We start from the raw sequence: 19,654 nt of genomic DNA, 5'->3' as shown, positions 1-19,654 counted from the left end.
GTATAACCTGTCTTAGTCTATAACTCCAGTATAACCTGTCTTAGTCTATGACTCCAGTATAACCTGTCTTTGTCTATAACTCTAGTATAACCTGTCTTTGTCTTTGACTCCATTAAAATCTGTCTTTGTCTATAACTCCAGTATAACCTGTCTTAGTCTATGACTCCAGTATAACCTGTCTTAGTCTATAACTCCAGTATAACCTGTCTTTGTCTATAACTCCAGTATAACCTGTCTTTGTCTATAACTCCAGTATAACCTGTCCTAGTCTATGACTCCAGTATAACCTGTCTTAGTCTATAACTCCAGCATAACCTGTCTCTGTCTATAACTCCAGTATAACCTGTCTTTGTCTATAACTCCAGTATAACCTGTCTTTGTCTATAACTCCAGTATAACCTGTCTTAGTCTATAACTCCAGTATTACATGTCTTTGTCTATAACTCCAACTGTCTTTGTCTATAACTCCAGTATAACCTGTCTTTGTCTATAACTCCAGTATAACCTGTCTTAGTCTATAACTCCAGTATTACATGTCTTTGTCTATAACTCCAACTGTCTTTGTCTATAACTCCAGTATAAACTGTCTTTGTCTATGACTCCGGTATAACCTGTCTTTGTCTATAACTCCAGTATAACCTGTCTTTGTCTATGACTCCAGTATAACCTGTCTTTGTCTATAACTCCAGTATAACCTGTCCTAGTCTATGACTCCAGTATAATATGTCTTTGTCTATAACTCCAGTATAACCTGTCTTAGTCTATAACTCCAGTATAACCTGTCTTTGTCTATACCTCTAGTATAACCTGTCTTAGTCTATAACTCCAGTATAACCTGTCTTAGTCTATGACTCCAGTATAACCTGTCTTAGTCTATAACTCCAGTATAACCTGTCTTTGTCTATAACTCCAGTATAACCTGTCTTTGTCTATGACTCCAGTAACGCATGCCTTAATGCATGACTCCGGTGAAATAGGTTTGACACTATAACTTATGTTATATGTGTATAAGTCACTACAGTCCAACCTTAAGCTATAAAACTGCTGTCAAATAGTCTATAGCTCCAGTCGAAACTTCCTTTAATTCCAGTCTTACCCGCCTTAGTTTAAACAACAACAGTTAACCTTGGAAAGTGTATAACTCCCTTCAAATCCTTTGGCCAACATATTTATAATTCCAGTCCGAGGTACTGGGCTTATTCTGTTAATCTAGTCACTCCTGGATGCTTAGTCTATAGCTCTAGTCACACACACCTTAGTTTTTCGAGACGAATCTCTCTAAGCTTTCTTGAAGTTAACATATATGGAGTCTATAACTTCATATTTATCACTCGCTTTATTATGCCACTGTAAAGACCAGTAAGTGTTTTAGGGACTACCTGTCTTAGTCCATAACACTGGACCAACTTACATCTACTGTAAAGACCAGGATGTGTTTTGGGGACTACCTGTCTTTGTCCATAACGCTGGACCAACTTACATCTACTGTAAAGACCAGTATGTGTTTTGGGGACTACCTGTCTTAGTCCATAACACTGGACCAACTTACATCTACTGTAAAGACCAGGATGTGTTTTGGGGACTACCTGTCTTAGTCCATAACGCTGGACCAACTTACATCTACTGTAAAGACCAGTATGTGTTTTGGGGACTACCTGTCTTAGTCCATAACACTGGGCCAACTTACATCTACTGTAAAGACCAGGATGTGTTTTGGAGACTACCTGTCTTACTCCATAACACTGGACCAACTTATGTAAAGACCAGTATGTGTTTCGGAGACGTAATGTACATACCTGTCAGATAAATATATTCATTTGCCGCATAAAACAATTATTTACTAGTCCCAATATTCAATATTCGCCCAAGGAAGTATATGTTTTCTCCAGGTATATGCAGTGTCTCCAGGTAAACACATCTTTCTGTCTGTGTATTGTGTAACCAAGCGAAACGTGTCTTTTTGTATTGTTTCCCTATTTCTTGTCACAAGATACCAAGAGTTACAATTTAAGAGTTTGTGCCTAGCTCCTCGTATGTTACGTCATCTATATCATATTCACATTTTTAACTTTTTCAATTCCAGCTGATCATTGTTTTGGTAAATACTGCAACAATAAAACATCCACACGCTGACAATAAAGGAAGTAAACATGTAAAGCTGTGAAACAATCTAATCTGTTTGTCAAGATAAATAGATAATAATTCAGAGATAGTGTAGACACTCCTAATAATGGAATGCTTTAATCGAACTAACACTAGTTATTTATAGACGTTGCTTCACGTGTTTGGGGGAAAACGCCAATACTAGTTGGTGTATGCTTTCCGTTTAGAGGTGTTATCGATTGAATTCGTTAGGTCAAACCTGACACTATTAGCTTCTTATTACTACGACGCATAATGAATTGCAACCTAGTTATCGTGAACTGTATGACAGGTCACTCAGATTGCTATATAAAAATTGTAGCAATGGCGACATTGTAAATTTATTTCTATTTTGGGCTATTACATTCGTGCTGGACACTTTGAGGGGAGCGCGCCACAGCCATTGTACATGTATTGCTCATGTGACGGTTCATGAGATGCTATACTATATCTCTGTGTGTGTGTATCTAGAGTTCCATTTATAAAAGTCATGTGACACACAGCTATTATTCATTTGAAATGACAGAGCTATTAATGGCGGAACATTTTAAATATCAAATGGTGTGTTTTGTTACCTAATAGCTTTTTTGTGGTATGTCGAACGTTCGGAGATACACAACGGTAGACCAGTTATTTTGTGCTATTTTCGCCGATTTGACGTAATGGCAGAGATCTATAACGATGAAGATAAAAGAAACTCCTCACCCCTTAAGTCTCATAGACATGACGGGTACAAAACTCTTGGACCCGGAATGGAAGACTCCCCGACTGAGGGGAAATGGTACGAGAGAGTTAGACTTGTAGGGGGTAATAGGATTGTTACGCGCGTGCTGGGATTTCTGCCATGTTGTGGTTATGACGATGGTACCGGAGATGAAGCTACCGATGACCCAAGACGGTCACTGTCTACGTTTGCCGGGGTTTTTGCACCTGTCGCTCTATCAATGTTCAGCACTCTGCTATTTCTGCGTACAGGTAAGTGTGATTCATAGGTTCGATTTTCTCTCATGCACAGGGATATGATATGCTAGAAGATTGTTCCTTAGGTCATGTTGTCATAGTAACTGGTTAAATATTGCAAAGAGAGCAAACTCTGTGGCTTCCAATCTCCTTAGTCACGCTACAGTGTTACATTGTTCATAAAGGTATCTATCAGATTGACATTTATTTAAGACAATAACTCCCAATGTATTAAAAGCATTCTCTCTGTATTTTAACTTTGTTGTTGGATCAACGCTCAATTACAAATAGTTTCTTTTAGCAATTTGGGGGTAGGGATAGGGGTGGGGTAGGGGTGGGGTTATCTTTACAGTGTTTTTTTCATCCTATTTCGTTCTCTCTCTTTTTTAAATATCGTAAGGCTCATCTACTGTTACGTCATATGCCAAAGTGTCAATAGGTTTTTTGCAGACTTTTTTTTATAAAATGAAAAAAAAATATTTATCGTCTCCCATACATTTTTGAGCGATAACATATCGGTCTGTTTGGTTGCTTCCTGAGCGTACGTCAGCAAGCTTGTAAACCAGTCACCACAGTCATCTTTTATGTGAACAAGCTCATTAATGAACTATATACAGAAAATATTCTATTTTTTGAATACAACGTGTCTACTGTTTAAACATTACCTCTCTATAACGACCAATGTCTATATAAACTGTTGTCTACAACAGTCAACCAGCCGAATATATAACTTGTCCATATCGGTTTTTGTCTTTAACAACTACCCTACGTACAAACAGTCAAACTTGCCATAGAGAGCATCTGTCTATAGCGACTATTGCTTACATCGGCTACTGACCACAAAGTCCAATCTGCCAAGCGGTTGTCTTCTGTCTATAACTACAGTCCATCTTGCCAATGAGTCGCCTGTCGGAAGTGGCTTTTGCCTGTAATAACTGCTGTCGGTTCAACTTGCCTTAAAGATCACCTTTCATAACGTCTGTCCATAACTACAATTCAACTTACCAAAGAGACGACGTACTCACGTATTAATATCTAACGTCCATAACAACGACCGTCCATAACAACCGTCCAACCTGCCTTAGAGACCACCTGTCCCCAACAACTGTTCATTACTACCGTCCGACCTGCCTTAGAGACCATCTGTTCCCAACAAGTGTTCATTGCTACTGTCTAACCTGCCTTTTAGACCACCTGTCTTTAGCAACTACTGTCCGTAACTACAGTCCAACCTGCTTTAGAGACTACCTGTCTATAGGAACTACTGTCCATATCTTAAGTACAACCTGCCTTAGAGACCACCTGTCCGTAACTTCTGTCCATAACTACTTCCCAAACTGACTTAGAGACCACCTGTCTATAGCAACTACTGTCCATATCTACAGTACAACCTGCTATAGAGACCACCTGTCTATAGCAACTACTGTCCATATCTACAGTACAACCTGCCTTGGAGACCACCTGTCTATAGCAACTACTGTCCATATCTACAGTACAACCTGCCTTAAAGCCCACCTGTCTATAGCAACTACTGTCCATATCTACAGTACAACCTGCTTTAGAGGCCACCTGTCCACAGCAACTACTGTCCATATCTATAGTACAACCTGCTTTGGAGGCCAAATGTCTCTAGCAACTACTGTCCTTAAATACTGTCCAATCTGCTTTAGAGGCCACCTGTCTCTAGTAACTACTGTCCTTAGATACTGTCCTACCTGCCGGAGGGACCACCCCACAATAATAAATACTGTTTGTAAGTGAATTTAAACCTATCTCAGGGGTACCCGTCAATAGAGATTGTCTTGTATTTAGGCATAGGCAACAAAACGTTACAAATCACAAGACACAAATGCCTTAGACAGATCTTATCTAATTCTGTGGTCACACTTCATAGCGGCTAGTTTTGTGTCAATAAATCACACACGAATGGTGTGAATGAAAGAGACAGAGAGAGGGAAAATGATAAAACTCAACTAATTGCAGAAGTTACTTAATTAATATTCTTGAGGATTCTTTTTCGTGAAGTCATTCATGTGAGGAACAGTTTTTTTAAACACATATCTTTAGAAACCGAGCACGTGATATTGTGCATAGATGCTGCATAGTATACTGATCTTTGCTTGTTATATGTATTTACATGAACCATGTTCGAAAACATTTTTTTAAAATTCACGCTCCACTCGAGATTTCTTTAGAAGCATCTTAAAAAAGCGGAAACGAGGGATGTGATGGGCAAAGAAACTTGGTAACTTAAATGCATACCCAACGTGTAAAAAACACGGAGTCCCCTTCTCCTAAGGATGTTTCGGTCCCACAGAAGGTGTAAGAATTTAAAAACCTGTCTTAAAATTTCCCACTGGTGGCCCCATGGCGTCTAGAACCTCCATTTACTAGTATACACACTTGATTCGCCTTCCTCTCGGGAATGCTTCTGACTAAATTTGGTCAAAACAGTCATTCTATTAATCTCACTGATGCGATCCTTTTAAGCAATACGAAGTAATTGAATTCAAATCAATTTTTTTATTCTCTCGTACAAGTGGTATACGGGGGTGTAGGAATGATATTATAAAGTAATAATAACGATATCATCAGTACCTGACACACTGCGAGATATCGCGATACAACAAATACATCCGGATAATGCCTAATATATATATATATCTTAAATCTGCCATCTAGAGAGCCTTCGTTAAACACACGATCATGACATTAACTTTTATACGTTTATTGGTTGGTTATAGATTAGTTCATTCTAACGATAGTGTGTGGTCCATGCATCCATCCGTCCGTTCCATGCATCCGTCTGTCCGTTCCATGCTTTTACCTTTTACCTGTTTTTCTGTCTGGTACTTTGGGAATATTTTTTTATCCTCTAGACACATGTATAATATGGTTCAGCGTAAATAATAAACAAATGGGGGAAACAAACACTTTCTCTGAAGTTAATCGTGTACATAGATATATGAATGTATTCCCAGTATTTAAGTAGCGCCAAAATTCACAGGTTTCAGACATGTCCTGCATATACATGTATCATTTAGGCGCCTCACGATAACTGACTTCGTGAAGTTGTCCAATAATTCAGTTGAACGTCAAAGTAATACGTTATATGCTTGTAAATATAAATGTACAGCAAAATTGAAAAAAGGTGACATTTGAGAGGTTTGGCAAACAGGGGTCTGATTTTGATTGATTTGAACCATAATTGAAATAAGAATTCAATTTTTGGGTTTTATTTCGGCAAATTTGGAAATACAACTTAAATCAAATATATTATATGATTCGACAAACTGGAAACGCATGTGCTAGTAGAAATGATTGTGATTTTAAAAAAAGAATATGGTAAACCATTTTATAAATTAGGCAACTTCGTTGGTTGTCATTTTGCGCTTAAACTTAAGGACGTTATAAAATGGTTAATTCTACATTAACTTACCATATTTAAAAAATATTCTTTTACGTCCATAAGCACCAACGTCTTGGAAAGGTGTTCTAGTGATCGTTACGTGTTATACCTCTCTAGACAATAGTCTAAGTCTTTGTAAATATGTTTTAATTTATTCTGCAATGCTTGGCGATATCCAATCGATGATTCTCAGAGTGTATGTCCGAAAATGAAATAGGTTGTGCCAATATTAATGTCAACACACAAAATCGCTTTATAGAGAGGGGTCCCATCTTCCTTCCTTACACAGTAGTTTAGGGCTAAAATTAGGTCAAGGGGATTGTCTTAAAAATAGTTTAAGAACAGGTCTGGCCCCTCTCAACCTCATTTCTGTATCCCACTCTCTCGTATCTCTTCATCACTTCATACGTTTTCCTCTCAAATGACTTTCCAATCTTTTCTCGTCCGCTGAGAGGCAGAAAGACCGTAATAATCGGCATAAAACGCATTCATTAACCAGATGAATTAAGTCCAGAGTTTTAAATAGTTCTTGAATGAAATGAAAAGCTAATTTTCTTATTAGTGTGTAGTTTATACGATTTCATTTCGCTTGACTCGTTATTTAGAGTGTCATAAAAATGAAAAAGAAAAAGAAAAAAAAAACTCACATTTGTTTTAGTTGCAACTAGCACACATCTGATCTTGTAACTTTTGGTCGGAATTGTCCGGCCGTCACAGTGTAGACGTTGTAGTAACACCTATCTCTCCGTACAAAGTACATTCCTTGATGCATTAAATAATAATTTTCGCTCCCTGGAAATATTTTTACACATCACATTGTAAGCTAATATATCAATTTAAATATTGATGTACTTGTTGGAGAAAAGCCAAATCACCTGGAGTTATCGCCCTTAGTGTGTGCTGTTATTTTCATTGGAACACGCGGTTCAATAGAAGTCACCGTGTTGAATCCCTTGTCAGTATTTCTTTCGGATATTATCGTACATCTTCCCTTAATGTACGAATATATGTAACAGGTGTGTTGAGCTGATTGGAATGAACCGTCAGTTTATCGTTATGCACCGTAATATGTATCTAAGGACAGTTTTTTTTAATTCTATATTTTATCATTGGCAGGCCACCCGGCGTGCTCCCTCTAAAATTTGCGAAGTGGCCATTATTTACAAGAATAATTAACTGATTCCATCATCACACCTCAGTGTAGAGGTCTGCTGTAATACATAACTCCAATTTTTATACGAATATCTCAATTGAGGACGTTATTTATTTGAATTTAAAAAAATCAGAGTTACGTCTCCAATCAGACTTTGAAACGTTGACTAATATAATTGCCTTCAATTGCTTGTGGCTTCTATTGGTAAATCTATCAGAATATTATTGTACTTTATAATTTTGCTTTAGTTTTTGAGGATTGCTGCGCCGTCCTAATATTATAATGCAGTCATCTGTGAAATAGAGGGAAGTGTCTGGCACAACACTAATTTACGGTCCCTTTAACTCACAAATCTAGATCCGCACCTGTTTATTCATTTTGAACAGAGAATAATATCAATCGCGAAAAAGTACCTTGTGTGAAGAATGTTACCGAAGGCATATTAACAATAATGTACATCCTGTATTAATATATCGCAGTGAAACAGTTATCTATGAAAGTAATGGCAATGTGGAGTAGTTTGACATGTAGGATACAACTTAAATGAGAACAAAATGAATCACAAGTCCGGAGTTAAATGTATTTCACTTAAACAGTCGTAAATATAGCTTAATCTCATTCCTCATATTCATTGATTGAAGATATGATAAATAAATGGTGTACAGATAAAAAGTTGCATAAAAACAAATGGTTATTCGATAACAATAACATTCAGTTCTTTTTATTTTATAAAAAATATTCTGTTGTATTAAACCATAGACACTAGAAAATGGCTAAAATAAGGGGAAAATATATCTGTGTTTCCGGTTTACCGACTGTCCCTCTTTTTTATGCTACCGACCCTATTTTAAGCCCCCGCTATCAATGAAAAATGGGGGAGGGGGTATATAGTGTTACTCACGTCCGTCTGTCCAGATTTGGTTTCCGAACCATAGCTTTAGAACGTGTCAATAAAAATTATGTTTTGCATGTTTGTTGAATATTAAAAATCTGAGACAATTTCGATTTTCGCTGATTTCTGCCAATTTCTAGCAGAGTTATGGCCCTTCCTTGACTTAAAAAGTATTCTGCAACTCTGACAATTGATTCACAGTTTACAGTAAGCATACGTTTTATAGTATTCATAACATACTGGGGAGTGTTTCCCTAAACTGTTCTGATACAAAATGGTCGAAAAATACTCCATATGGCGGGACATCCATGTCCAGTAACATAAACAAATGAGATGAAAATTGTTTTGGAGAAACATTACAATATGAGTTTCTTGCAGAGATGCAAATTTCTTCATAACCAACCCCTTTAATTTTGGGTGGGGTTTGGGGGAGGATGTTTCATAAACACGGGTTGTTTTCCCTAGTTTTATTCCGACGTCATTATGTCATCAGAGTGAAATCGGTATTGGCGGTCGTGATAGTTTATAAACACTCACATAACACGCACGCGGCGACGATAACAGACCTAATAACACTATAATCAAGTGTAATAAACTCCCGCCCATTGTGTATCTAAAATATATATAGATTGGACGATTGACGCGGACGTAGGTTTCTACATAGACCGAATGTTCAGCCTCTTTTAAAGAGACATTTTTTTGTTAAATTTACTTGAAAAATAAGCTAATGTGATTGATTCACGAATGTTGGTAATTTAGAGTTTCTTTAAAACGGCAATATGCTGAAACTTGAAGAAGTGAAATATGCTTACAGTGATGAAGATTAGACGCTGAAGTGTTGTTTTAGAGACAAGGTTGTGTCTCCCCAGTAATGGACCATATAGGTCATCATTGTTATATATATACATTGTATTAGTCTCCCCTTCTAAGACTACATCTTTATTGGAATATGTTACAAAGTATTTTTTATGAAGGAACATGTAATATGGTAACAATAAACTCAATTTTACTGATCTTCCCTTTATAGATAAAATAAACCAAACATCGGGGTCCCGCGTATCATGTATCTAGCATCATTTTCGGCCCCATCTGCTGTATGCCAACAAGAGTGAAACAAAGGGAAGTAACTCTACGATATCAGACTGGTATACAAGGGAAGGTATAGTCACCCGTAATCATGTTGTCATTAGTTTGTTCGAGTTTGACACTCTATCGGGAAGCTGATGAAAATAGCAATGACACATTATCCATGTAAAAAAAAAATACGAGGAAATGGGTCTGACACAATCAGCTGTAAAGACGATAGAATGACCCTCTCCCTCCACATATACACCACACCCAACCCCCAACCCTCCACACACACATCACACCCCTAACCCCAACCCTCAACATATACACCACACCCAACCCCCAACCCTACACACACACACACCACACCCCATCCCCAACCCTCCACACACACATCACACCACACCCCCAACCCTCCAGACATATACCACACCCCACACCCAACCCTACACACACACACCACACAACACCCACCCCAACCCTCCACACACACATCACAACCCAACCCCAACCCTCCATACACACACCACACCCCACCCTAAACCCTCCAAACACACACCAAACCACACCTCCAACCCTCCACACATACACCACACCCCAAACCTCACCCTACAAACACACACACACACACACACACACACACCCTCACACACACACACACACACACACACACACACACACACACACACACACACACACACACACACACACACACACACACACACACACACACACACACACACACACACACACACACACACACACCACTCCTACCACACACACACACACACACACACACACACACACACACACACACACACACACACCCCCTCACACACTCACACACACACACACACACACACACACACCACCCCATCCCCAACCCTCCAATCACATCCACACCCCACAACCCTCTACACACACACACCCCACGCCCAACCCTCCACACACACACCACACCCCATCCCCAATCCTCCACACACACACCACACCCCATCCCCAATCCTCCATACACACACCACACCCCACCCCCAACCCTCCACACACACACCACACCCCATCCCTAACCCTCCACACACACACACACCACACCCCATCCCCAATCCTCCACACACACACCACACCACACCCCCGACCCTCCACACACACACCACACCCCACCCCCAACCCTCCACACACACACCACACTCCACCCCCAACCCTCTACTCACACATCACACCCCACCCCCAACTCTCCACACACACACCACACCCCACTCCCAACCCTCTACTCACACATCACACCCCACGCCCAACCCTCCACACACACACCACACCCCATCCCCAACCCTCTACTCACACATCACACCCCATCCCCAACCCTCTACTCACACATCACACCCCACGCCCAACCCTCCACACACACCCTAAAAACCCAATATACATATGTATGTATCGTAGTACCCAGTGTGTCAATGAACTTGCTTTTTACACAAATGTCATTGTCACTTACAGGACGTCGACCTTGTGAATTACAATTGACTTTCCACCAGGTCACATGTTTGTGTGTTTAAATGGTTGAACTTGTGTCTAGACATGTACGTATTGAAAACAAAATCAAGGTAATTCAGGTTCTTGGAAGTTATTTATGTTTGGAATATTTCATATACATTTTCATATAGTCGATTAGTGTCCATATTGTATAAATTGTATAGATTCACATTCTACGGAATGGTTGGTAACACAGAAAAAAATTTGAAATCACTGTTTCGTATTTAAAGTTTTAGTCCTTCCTTGGGAATTAATTCTGTTGTTCGTTATGTAATTTTCAACTGTTTATCTAAATCGAAGGCAAGTGTATCAATTCCGTATTGTCGCGTTAAGGTTTTACAATTGTGACTAGTCGGAAATAAACCAGGCCTCAGTCAATCAATAGGTTGGCTTTTTAAACCCTCATTTAAAACTAAAATTGAAATTCTTCCTCGTGAGAAATTTTGAACGACTTAAGTTGTAATTTGGTCTCCCGAGATTAACATCGAAAGTGATATTGATTTAAGAATCATGAAAGATTGTCGCCTGTTGGATTTATTGCCTCGTGAACAGCCAGGGTCATTTTAAGGCGGGGTCTTTTGTAGTACCTGGTAGCTACCTTAATGAACAACATACGTGAGACCCGTCGCGTGCCACCCAAAGCAATTAAAGTCAAAGACAACCATGACAGCATGCGCCGGTCAGTTTCTCAGCTTCCTGAGAAACACAAGCCCCCACACTTCATTAGGTCATGAAATGGACATGAACACCCAAACGATAACAGAATGAGAGTCAGCACTGATATTTAATTTGTTATTGGTAATAATATATCAACTTCATCAACTAATCTTGTTTGCTATCTCCGACTAACTGATGGATGGATGGACGGACGCCAAAGCCGGACGTTGGTTTGTGAAATTCCCTCATGACCTCGAGCTACTGAGCAGAGTTTGAGGGCTTCGAAAGGTTCCGGTTCTAGATGTTAAACAGGCCTCGCGCACTGTCTATTTATAGTACATTCATGTCATCGGGTCATTTATTATTTAACAAATGCCAAAGCGCTTTTACAGAACGATCAATTAACGTTGTCTGAGGGTTTTTCATATTAGAGTAGATACCTAAATAGCATATGTGTTATGGTAACTGCTTCGAGTATATGTGATATAATGTGTACATATAACTCGGATGCTTTTAGAGTGTGGTATACATTACAGATTTCAAAAGAAATGAGTATTAGAACGGAGAAGTCACTGTTGGAAATATATATAATATGGTTCAATAGGAATATATCTATATCCGGAAAACCCGGTTTTTTTTACAAGCAATGGTATATCAAAGGTGTAAGAACTAAAGCAGATTTGCTAGAGGATGGTAACATAGATAATTTTCTCAGTTTCCAAGATTTTTTGCTGGCAAACAATATAACCACTTTTTTTTTTAAAAAAAATATCAAGGGATCACATCTACAGTCAAAAGCTTTTTGTCAGATGAACTGTCCATAGAGAATACTGTTGTGCGGCCTATAATTATATCCATATTTTCATATGACATTTAAAAGGATCAAAAGATTTTTTATAATATTCTAAACAGAAGGCATAGAGAGCCAACAGGTAAGGCAAAATGGGGAAAACAGTTTGAACTGATTAACAACGACTGGGAAACTTTCAATAAAATGCCATTTCAGGTGACGAAAAATACTACACTACAGTGGCTCCAGTACAGAATTTCCCATCTAATTCTAGACTTTTCAAGGCAAAGTTGGTCCATTATGTAATCTATGAAAGAGAATCAATTACCCATCTCCTTTGGGAATGTCACGAGGTTCATTTTTTTTGGCAATCATTTGAGACACTAACTGATGCACTATTTATACCATTTTCTATCGATAACAATCATTTCTGTTTGGAATTACAAGTCACGATAGTCCTAGCTACAGAGTTGGTAATGAAACAATTCTGATAAATTAACAATACATCTATAAAACAAGGTGTCTCCATAGTTCGTTAAATATCCATACCCTTGTAAAGGTTATACAGAATCACTTTTCTGTTCAAAAATATATTTCAAACAGCAGAAATGCAACATTCAAACAAAAATTTACACTGAATGAATGGCGGAAATGGGAAAATCTTACTCAGCTGGATATGTAATCTTTTCCAAACTTTTATTGGCAGTGCCGACTGATTTTGATGAAAAAGTAATGTTAATGTTTGAGTATGGATGATGTGTAATTGTGTGAGTGGGTGTATATGAATAATGTATATACCTATACGTCTTAAAATCTTGAAAATAAAACAATAATAAAAAAAAAAAAACAACAAAACAAAAAAAAAAAACCAATTGATTATAACTTTGAAAAAAAAAATATATATATAACTCGGATGTTGTGATATAAATCGAAATATGGGATTTGTAAGAGGAAAGTACAGAACATAAGAGAAAGGGTCTTTATTATAAAGAACCAATAGAGGAATTGCTATGGCTTGCACCGGGATCGCTCTGTTATAAAAATAAACCGCTTAACCTTTATACATGTATTTGATTAATAACTTCACAGCCTGTACATTGCAGTCACTGTGATTCTTCAAAATTGACTCACATCTATTTCATTTCTATATTCTTATTAACGCAGAATCAAAATGTTAACGCAACTGTCAAATGCTAACGTTGTTCACTCGTCACTAAATGGAAAAGCTTAACATAATAATAGCCCTTTGAAATAGTGGTTCTATCGGTTCAGCCAAGTAAATGTAAGCGTACTTGTAATGTAAAATCTACGTGCTTGCCAAGCGCCTGTCTGACACGGTTGCGGAAGTGTTTGTAGTGGTGTTTACTAAGAGGTAACTGACTGGTGGTGAACTTTGAATCCTGGTTTGTGAGTAAGAGTTCGTCACCTGAGGTTTATAAACCGTGAAGTATTTTCTTTATATTTGAAAATGTCATGTGACGATGAATATGACTAAATCATCGCACGCATCGAAAGCTTTTGGGAAACAAGCATCGGACTCATCTAGTCACGTTGTCATTTGTTGAGGAGGCTGGTCACTGAAATTTTCAATCAGATTATAATGAAAGTGACCATTTAGAATATTCGAAATAACGTACACCACACTTTTTCAAATGCAATATCGATGGAGAATAGTTTAAGTGTCAATTCCATAGACGAAACGATGCATCCAGATGGACTTGATGAAGAAAACACACCACTTTTAGGATCAACAGGCACTGCGCCACAGGCACAGATATGGAAGTTTCCCCGCAGTCTCAGTCGCAACGACATGGGGGACAGTCGAAGTGTGGCCGGGCATTTGGAAAACAGACGGACACTGGGCACTTTCTCTGGGGTGGTCTGTCCTGTTGCCCTATCTATGTTCAGTACACTTTTATTCCTCAGATCAGGTACATTAGTGATGTTATTTATTTCACATAATCATACACTTTCCACTCCCCGATTTCTTTATGTAATGATAGTTAAGACGGCATGTTAGTCAGACACTATATATCTTTCTATTTTTCTCAGTTTTTTTAAGCAAGTTTCTAAAAATGACCGCCAACACAAGGTCTCATAAGAGTTTTCAAAAATAGACTTTTACAAGATAGCTGCCTATTCAAAATATTCCATATGATGATAACGAATGAAGCATATGAAATTTATCAGTTTCAAGCATATTTTTGAAAATCTCAACCATCACAAGATCTCATGAGAGTTTTCATTAAGGATGGTCCTGTCAGATACATGAAAAGAAAACTGGTATTTAGCAGGTATTTCATTAAAAAAATGCTTGAAATTGAATGAAATGTATTAAATTGCAGTGGTTATGATCAGCTTCAAGCTCAATTTTAGAAATGGCCTCAATAACATGATGACATGTTCATTATAGACTTGTCAAAAAGCTTAATTTTGCAAGGCCATGTGCTAAAAGCTGTTGCTGGAGAAGTAAATTAATATATCTTAAGTTAATAGTTAAGTTTAATGTCTTCTATGAATGCATAGTTTTGTGGAAAAGTATTGCTTATATATACATACACACAATATGCTGAATGTTGACCTGTGCTTATGGATCACCAGAATTTATTGGTGTGTACAAAGAGGAAATAGGGTTATGAACCACAACGTACACTGAAAAAATCACTGATCATGGAAAGTCAAAATCATTTAGAAAGTAAAGGATATATCCTCTTTAACAGAGTTACTTGCCCAATAAAGGGGAAGGAATGTATGAGATATTTTTATCAAAGAAGCAACTTCGACATTTAAGTCTTCTCTTCGTTGAAAGAACTTGTTTTGAAGTCCTGTGGATGATGATAACCATGCATGCATGTAGTGGCAATCAGGGCTAAAAAATTGAGTAAAATTACATTTCATGTATTCCTACTTGTAATGTCATTTTTGAAATATTCATCCGTTAGATTGTTATATTACTTCCCCATCAATGCTGAAATTTCATCTCCTGCCTATCTCCATACTTCTGTGTTAAATTCAGACTTCTCACAACTCCACCTGTCTGATTATAGAAAAAAATGTATTAGTCACATTTTATGATTAAACAAAGACACATGTTTTTTTTTTTTCAAAATTGCACATACTTGTTATAGAAAAATACCCAACTTATATATCATGGATACTAAATAAGCTTTAAGAAACAAATATTGTGATTAGAAAGTCAGTACATTGTACTTGATATAGTGCACTGGGGTATATACATGTATGTTTTTTTCCGTATAACCTGGTATCCATTTTTGTATTTAAGTAAATTAAAAGGTAGACCTGATATTACTGAATCTAAACTTTGGGTTCCCACATTACAACATTTATATATTATATATTGTCAGGATAATAATTATCATTTACAAGATGAGTATATATTGGCATTGATAACTTTTATTTTATCAATGAAAACTAAAACTTATTGACCTTGGTAGATTTTCACATTTCTCTATGTGTTCACTACACTGTACTATATAGATATTGTCAAGGTTGCACTAAAGCTTATGGGTCATGGTTACTTTCATGAGTTGATTTCATGTAGTACAGACTGATAGGGTTTTTATATCAATGTATAGATATAGTCTATACATGTATTGGTGTGATAAGTACATATGTACTAAAGGACTAGTGAAAGATTGCAAGCACTGACTGCTGGTAGATCAGATATAATGATATATCACAGTTATACATGTATGCTATATTCTACTTCAGTTATAAGTTTGTTTCTATTCAGATGTACAGCATTCTTGTGATTGTTAATTGATAACTTACATTAAGAGGATATATGTTCAGAAGAACTTAATGAACACCACTTACTTTAATTGACTATATATATATTTGTCTTTAGAAACGACAATGAAATGTTGTCAGACTTGCAGCTTACAGTATAAAGACAAATATTCAATGAGATATTAAGAAATGATGATGGTTCATGTCAGGGGCGTAGCTAGCCCAGCAGAAATGTGTAAGCCCAGGCGAGGGGTCTGGAGGCTGCCTAGGCCCCCAGCGGGTCCAGAGCAGGGTTGATGGGGGGATCGGGGGTGGGGGCGAAGCCCCTCAATGGAAAATGAATTTCATGGTTTCATAGATGTTTTGAATCGTATTCTGAGACAGTTTTCTTTATTTATTTAACAACAAACTTTCAACCCCTGACTAAGTAAAAGCTAACTTTCTGTTCTTTTGATTCGCAAAAAATGTCCATGACAATTTCCGTATCTTGGTTACATATACCTTCGGTCTTTGATGTGTCACTTTTAGTGTGGTTACTCGATTTGACTTTATTTTGTTTGAAAAACTTGTCGATCGACGTCTATAATCCAGAAGTCTTCTTCATTTTGAAAATTTGTACTTTAACAACATTATAATCGGAAATGTTGAATTGATAGTAAGAAGTAGAACAGTATGACGTGTATAAAGTTCCGGAAAGCAATGCACTAGGCCTAGTTATTCAACAATTTTCTATTTATATTTTTTTATTTATCAAAAATATTATATATTTATTTTCAACCTTAGTTTTGTAATTTTGTCCGACATACTCTATGCATAGATTTTTTATGCATAAGCCAGGGCTTTTTCTTTCTATGGAAGCTACGCCCCTGCATGTGTACATATATGTATCAGTATACAATAAGTTATGACATCACAAATAGATGATGAAATATGTACAGGATACCAGGTACAATATTGTACAGATATCTATAATGTGTTTATTCATGAATCAGCTCATGTCTGGACCATCCCTGTCTTTGTCTGTTCAGTAGAATCATAAACAAATTGGGTTTCCTTGCCCTATAATAAGTCTGACCCCTGAATTTGGGTCAAAGGTTATGTGTTTACCCTTCTTACATTAAGCATTACCCAGTTTGAAAATAAGTGACATTATCAGATGTTGTATTACATATAATATATAATGAAACAATTGGTGTTTCAACAAAGCGTGATATTAACCAGAAGGTGACATTAACATATGTGACTTTAAGTGCGTTCCACTGTATATAAATAAGTTATGTCATCAATACACTGATGATGCTTGACATGTAAAATGTACTGCTACTTATACCATATATTTGCCAGTAGCACTAGATGCCAAGTTAGGAGGGAGGGAATTCTACAGAAAAGTAGTTCTTGGGAAGTACTTCTTTCGAAGCAGAGATTTTACTGGAAAGACTTTAAAAAGAAAGGTGATGACATTATTGTTAGGGTCCGATAGCCAGGGTAGATCAGAAGAGTATAGAAAAAATGGCTGTTGTATTTTGTATTATTCTATTATATTATTAATAGTTATCTTATATAGCATAGTTAGGTGGGTATCACGACACTGAGCCAAGCTCCACCTCTCTAGTCCATTGATCACGACTCTCACACTGAAAATATTTCTGTGACAATCACAATTTAGTCTACATCCATCTTCAGGTTTTTTTGTAGATCCCAAACCAAACCAACATACTCAGGTTTAGTCCTCACAGGATCTTTGAAGGCATTTTCCTTCACATTTGAAGAAGAAATTTGCAAGTTTTGTCTAAAAATTATAGACACTATTAGTAATTGATGTCACTAATGTGGAGGTCTGACATCAGGTTGGAGGTAATAGTAACTCCTAGCTATTTGGCCTGATCAACATGCTCGAGTGTTTGGCCATGTAGTCTATACTGGTGGAGTGTTGACTTACAAGTTTTGTGTATTGAAAGGACTTGACACTTACCAGGATGAAAGGCCATCCTCCATTTAATTCCCAGTTTGCAAGAACATCTAGATTTCTTCACAAAGAGGCGCACAGATTAGTTAACACCATTTGATTTGAAATGGGAAAAGACTGGGTTCCAATACTAATGCTTGGGTACATCAAACTGAATGGAGACTATGTTAGAAACCCCAGTTTGAGACCTGTCTGCTAATCTGCTTAGAAAGACATTTTAAATCAAGATAATAGTGGAACATTGCACAGTTATTCATTTTCATTTTTAGATTAATAGGGGATTTATACATATTCATGTCCTCATTGGTCAAAAATACCTAGCGTCATTGAAATTCCCAGGTCAGGTCATTATTACATTTCACTAATTGAAACCTGTGGGAAATCACTTTGTCAGTGACAGAAGAGGGATCTCTCATTCATATAACAAACATGTACTTGAGTTATATATGGTGTATCTATTTATAGTTGTTAGAATTGAAGTGATATTGGTTCAGTTATGTACAAATTAATTATGGTGAACAATATTTTTCGGTTGATATTGACAAACCACAGAAGCGAACAAAATTCTAAGGAGATATGGTTGAGGACCAATTGTTTTGGTAAGAAGCCTTTCTTAAGCTCGTTTTGGATGACATCACATTATCAGTCAAAACTGATATCTTCATGTGTTGAAAATATACCTTTGTCAATAAAACTTTGCAGTGAAGTCAGCAAAAAGTCTTGCCCCATTTCCTTGGCCAACTGAATTTTTTTCAAACACTTTAACTGCATCTTAGAGAAATTGTAAAATGTAGCTAGAGTTGAAGATTTAGAGCTACTTTGGGAAAGGAAACCCATGCAGAAATTGAGAAAATGATAGCAACATTTTTTTTCTCAAATTAAAAAAAATACCATCTGTATGATTTGACAGAATTCAATGATCTCTTCTCAGAGTTGTTTGTGTTTCCAAGGAAGGTCTTTTGCTGATAAAGTTGTGTCCTTGGATATTGACACACATTACCATGATAGCTTGATTTGGATAAACATGTAGCATGTTGTAGATCTCCAGCATGACTGTAATTGAGGTCAGCTATCAGCTATACTACAGCAGTTCCCAAATGACCCAGGTTCTGTTACAAACAAATCAACATGGCCAAATTCCTGAAATCATTAATCTTGGACCATTATATGTTTAGCTTACCATCAATTAATAGTAGTTATCTTCAAATCGACCTTTGTCCATAGGCAGTTAGCTAATATCCATCGATAAACAATACTTGTTATACAAATGTAAATATTTCTTGAGAAGTACCAAGTTATTTTTCTCAAACTTTTATGTTTGTTCCCTATGGTCACTA

The 19,654-nt window shown here is 37.2% G+C and overlaps 1 protein-coding gene across 1 annotated transcript in view; it reads left to right on the top strand.

The window, feature by feature from the left end:
* The first annotated feature begins 2,804 nt into the window (after positions 1-2,804).
* LOC132549350 (solute carrier family 12 member 9-like) overlaps positions 2,805-19,654 on the top strand; it is a 35,489-nt gene continuing 18,639 nt past the window's right edge. Inside the window, exon 1 of the mRNA XM_060213279.1 lies at positions 2,805-3,117. Coding sequence (XP_060069262.1) covers positions 2,805-3,117 — 313 coding nt within the window. The remainder of the gene's footprint in view (positions 3,118-19,654) is intronic.

Source organism: Ylistrum balloti, unplaced genomic scaffold (assembly GCF_031769215.1).
Source record: "Ylistrum balloti isolate Yb309-2 unplaced genomic scaffold, AGI_CSIRO_Ybal_v1 Utg370056, whole genome shotgun sequence".
Taxonomy (NCBI): Eukaryota; Metazoa; Mollusca; class Bivalvia; order Pectinida; family Pectinidae; genus Ylistrum; species Ylistrum balloti.
The sequence above is the reverse complement of the archived record's forward strand: the minus strand, read 5'-3'. Positions and strand labels throughout refer to the sequence as shown.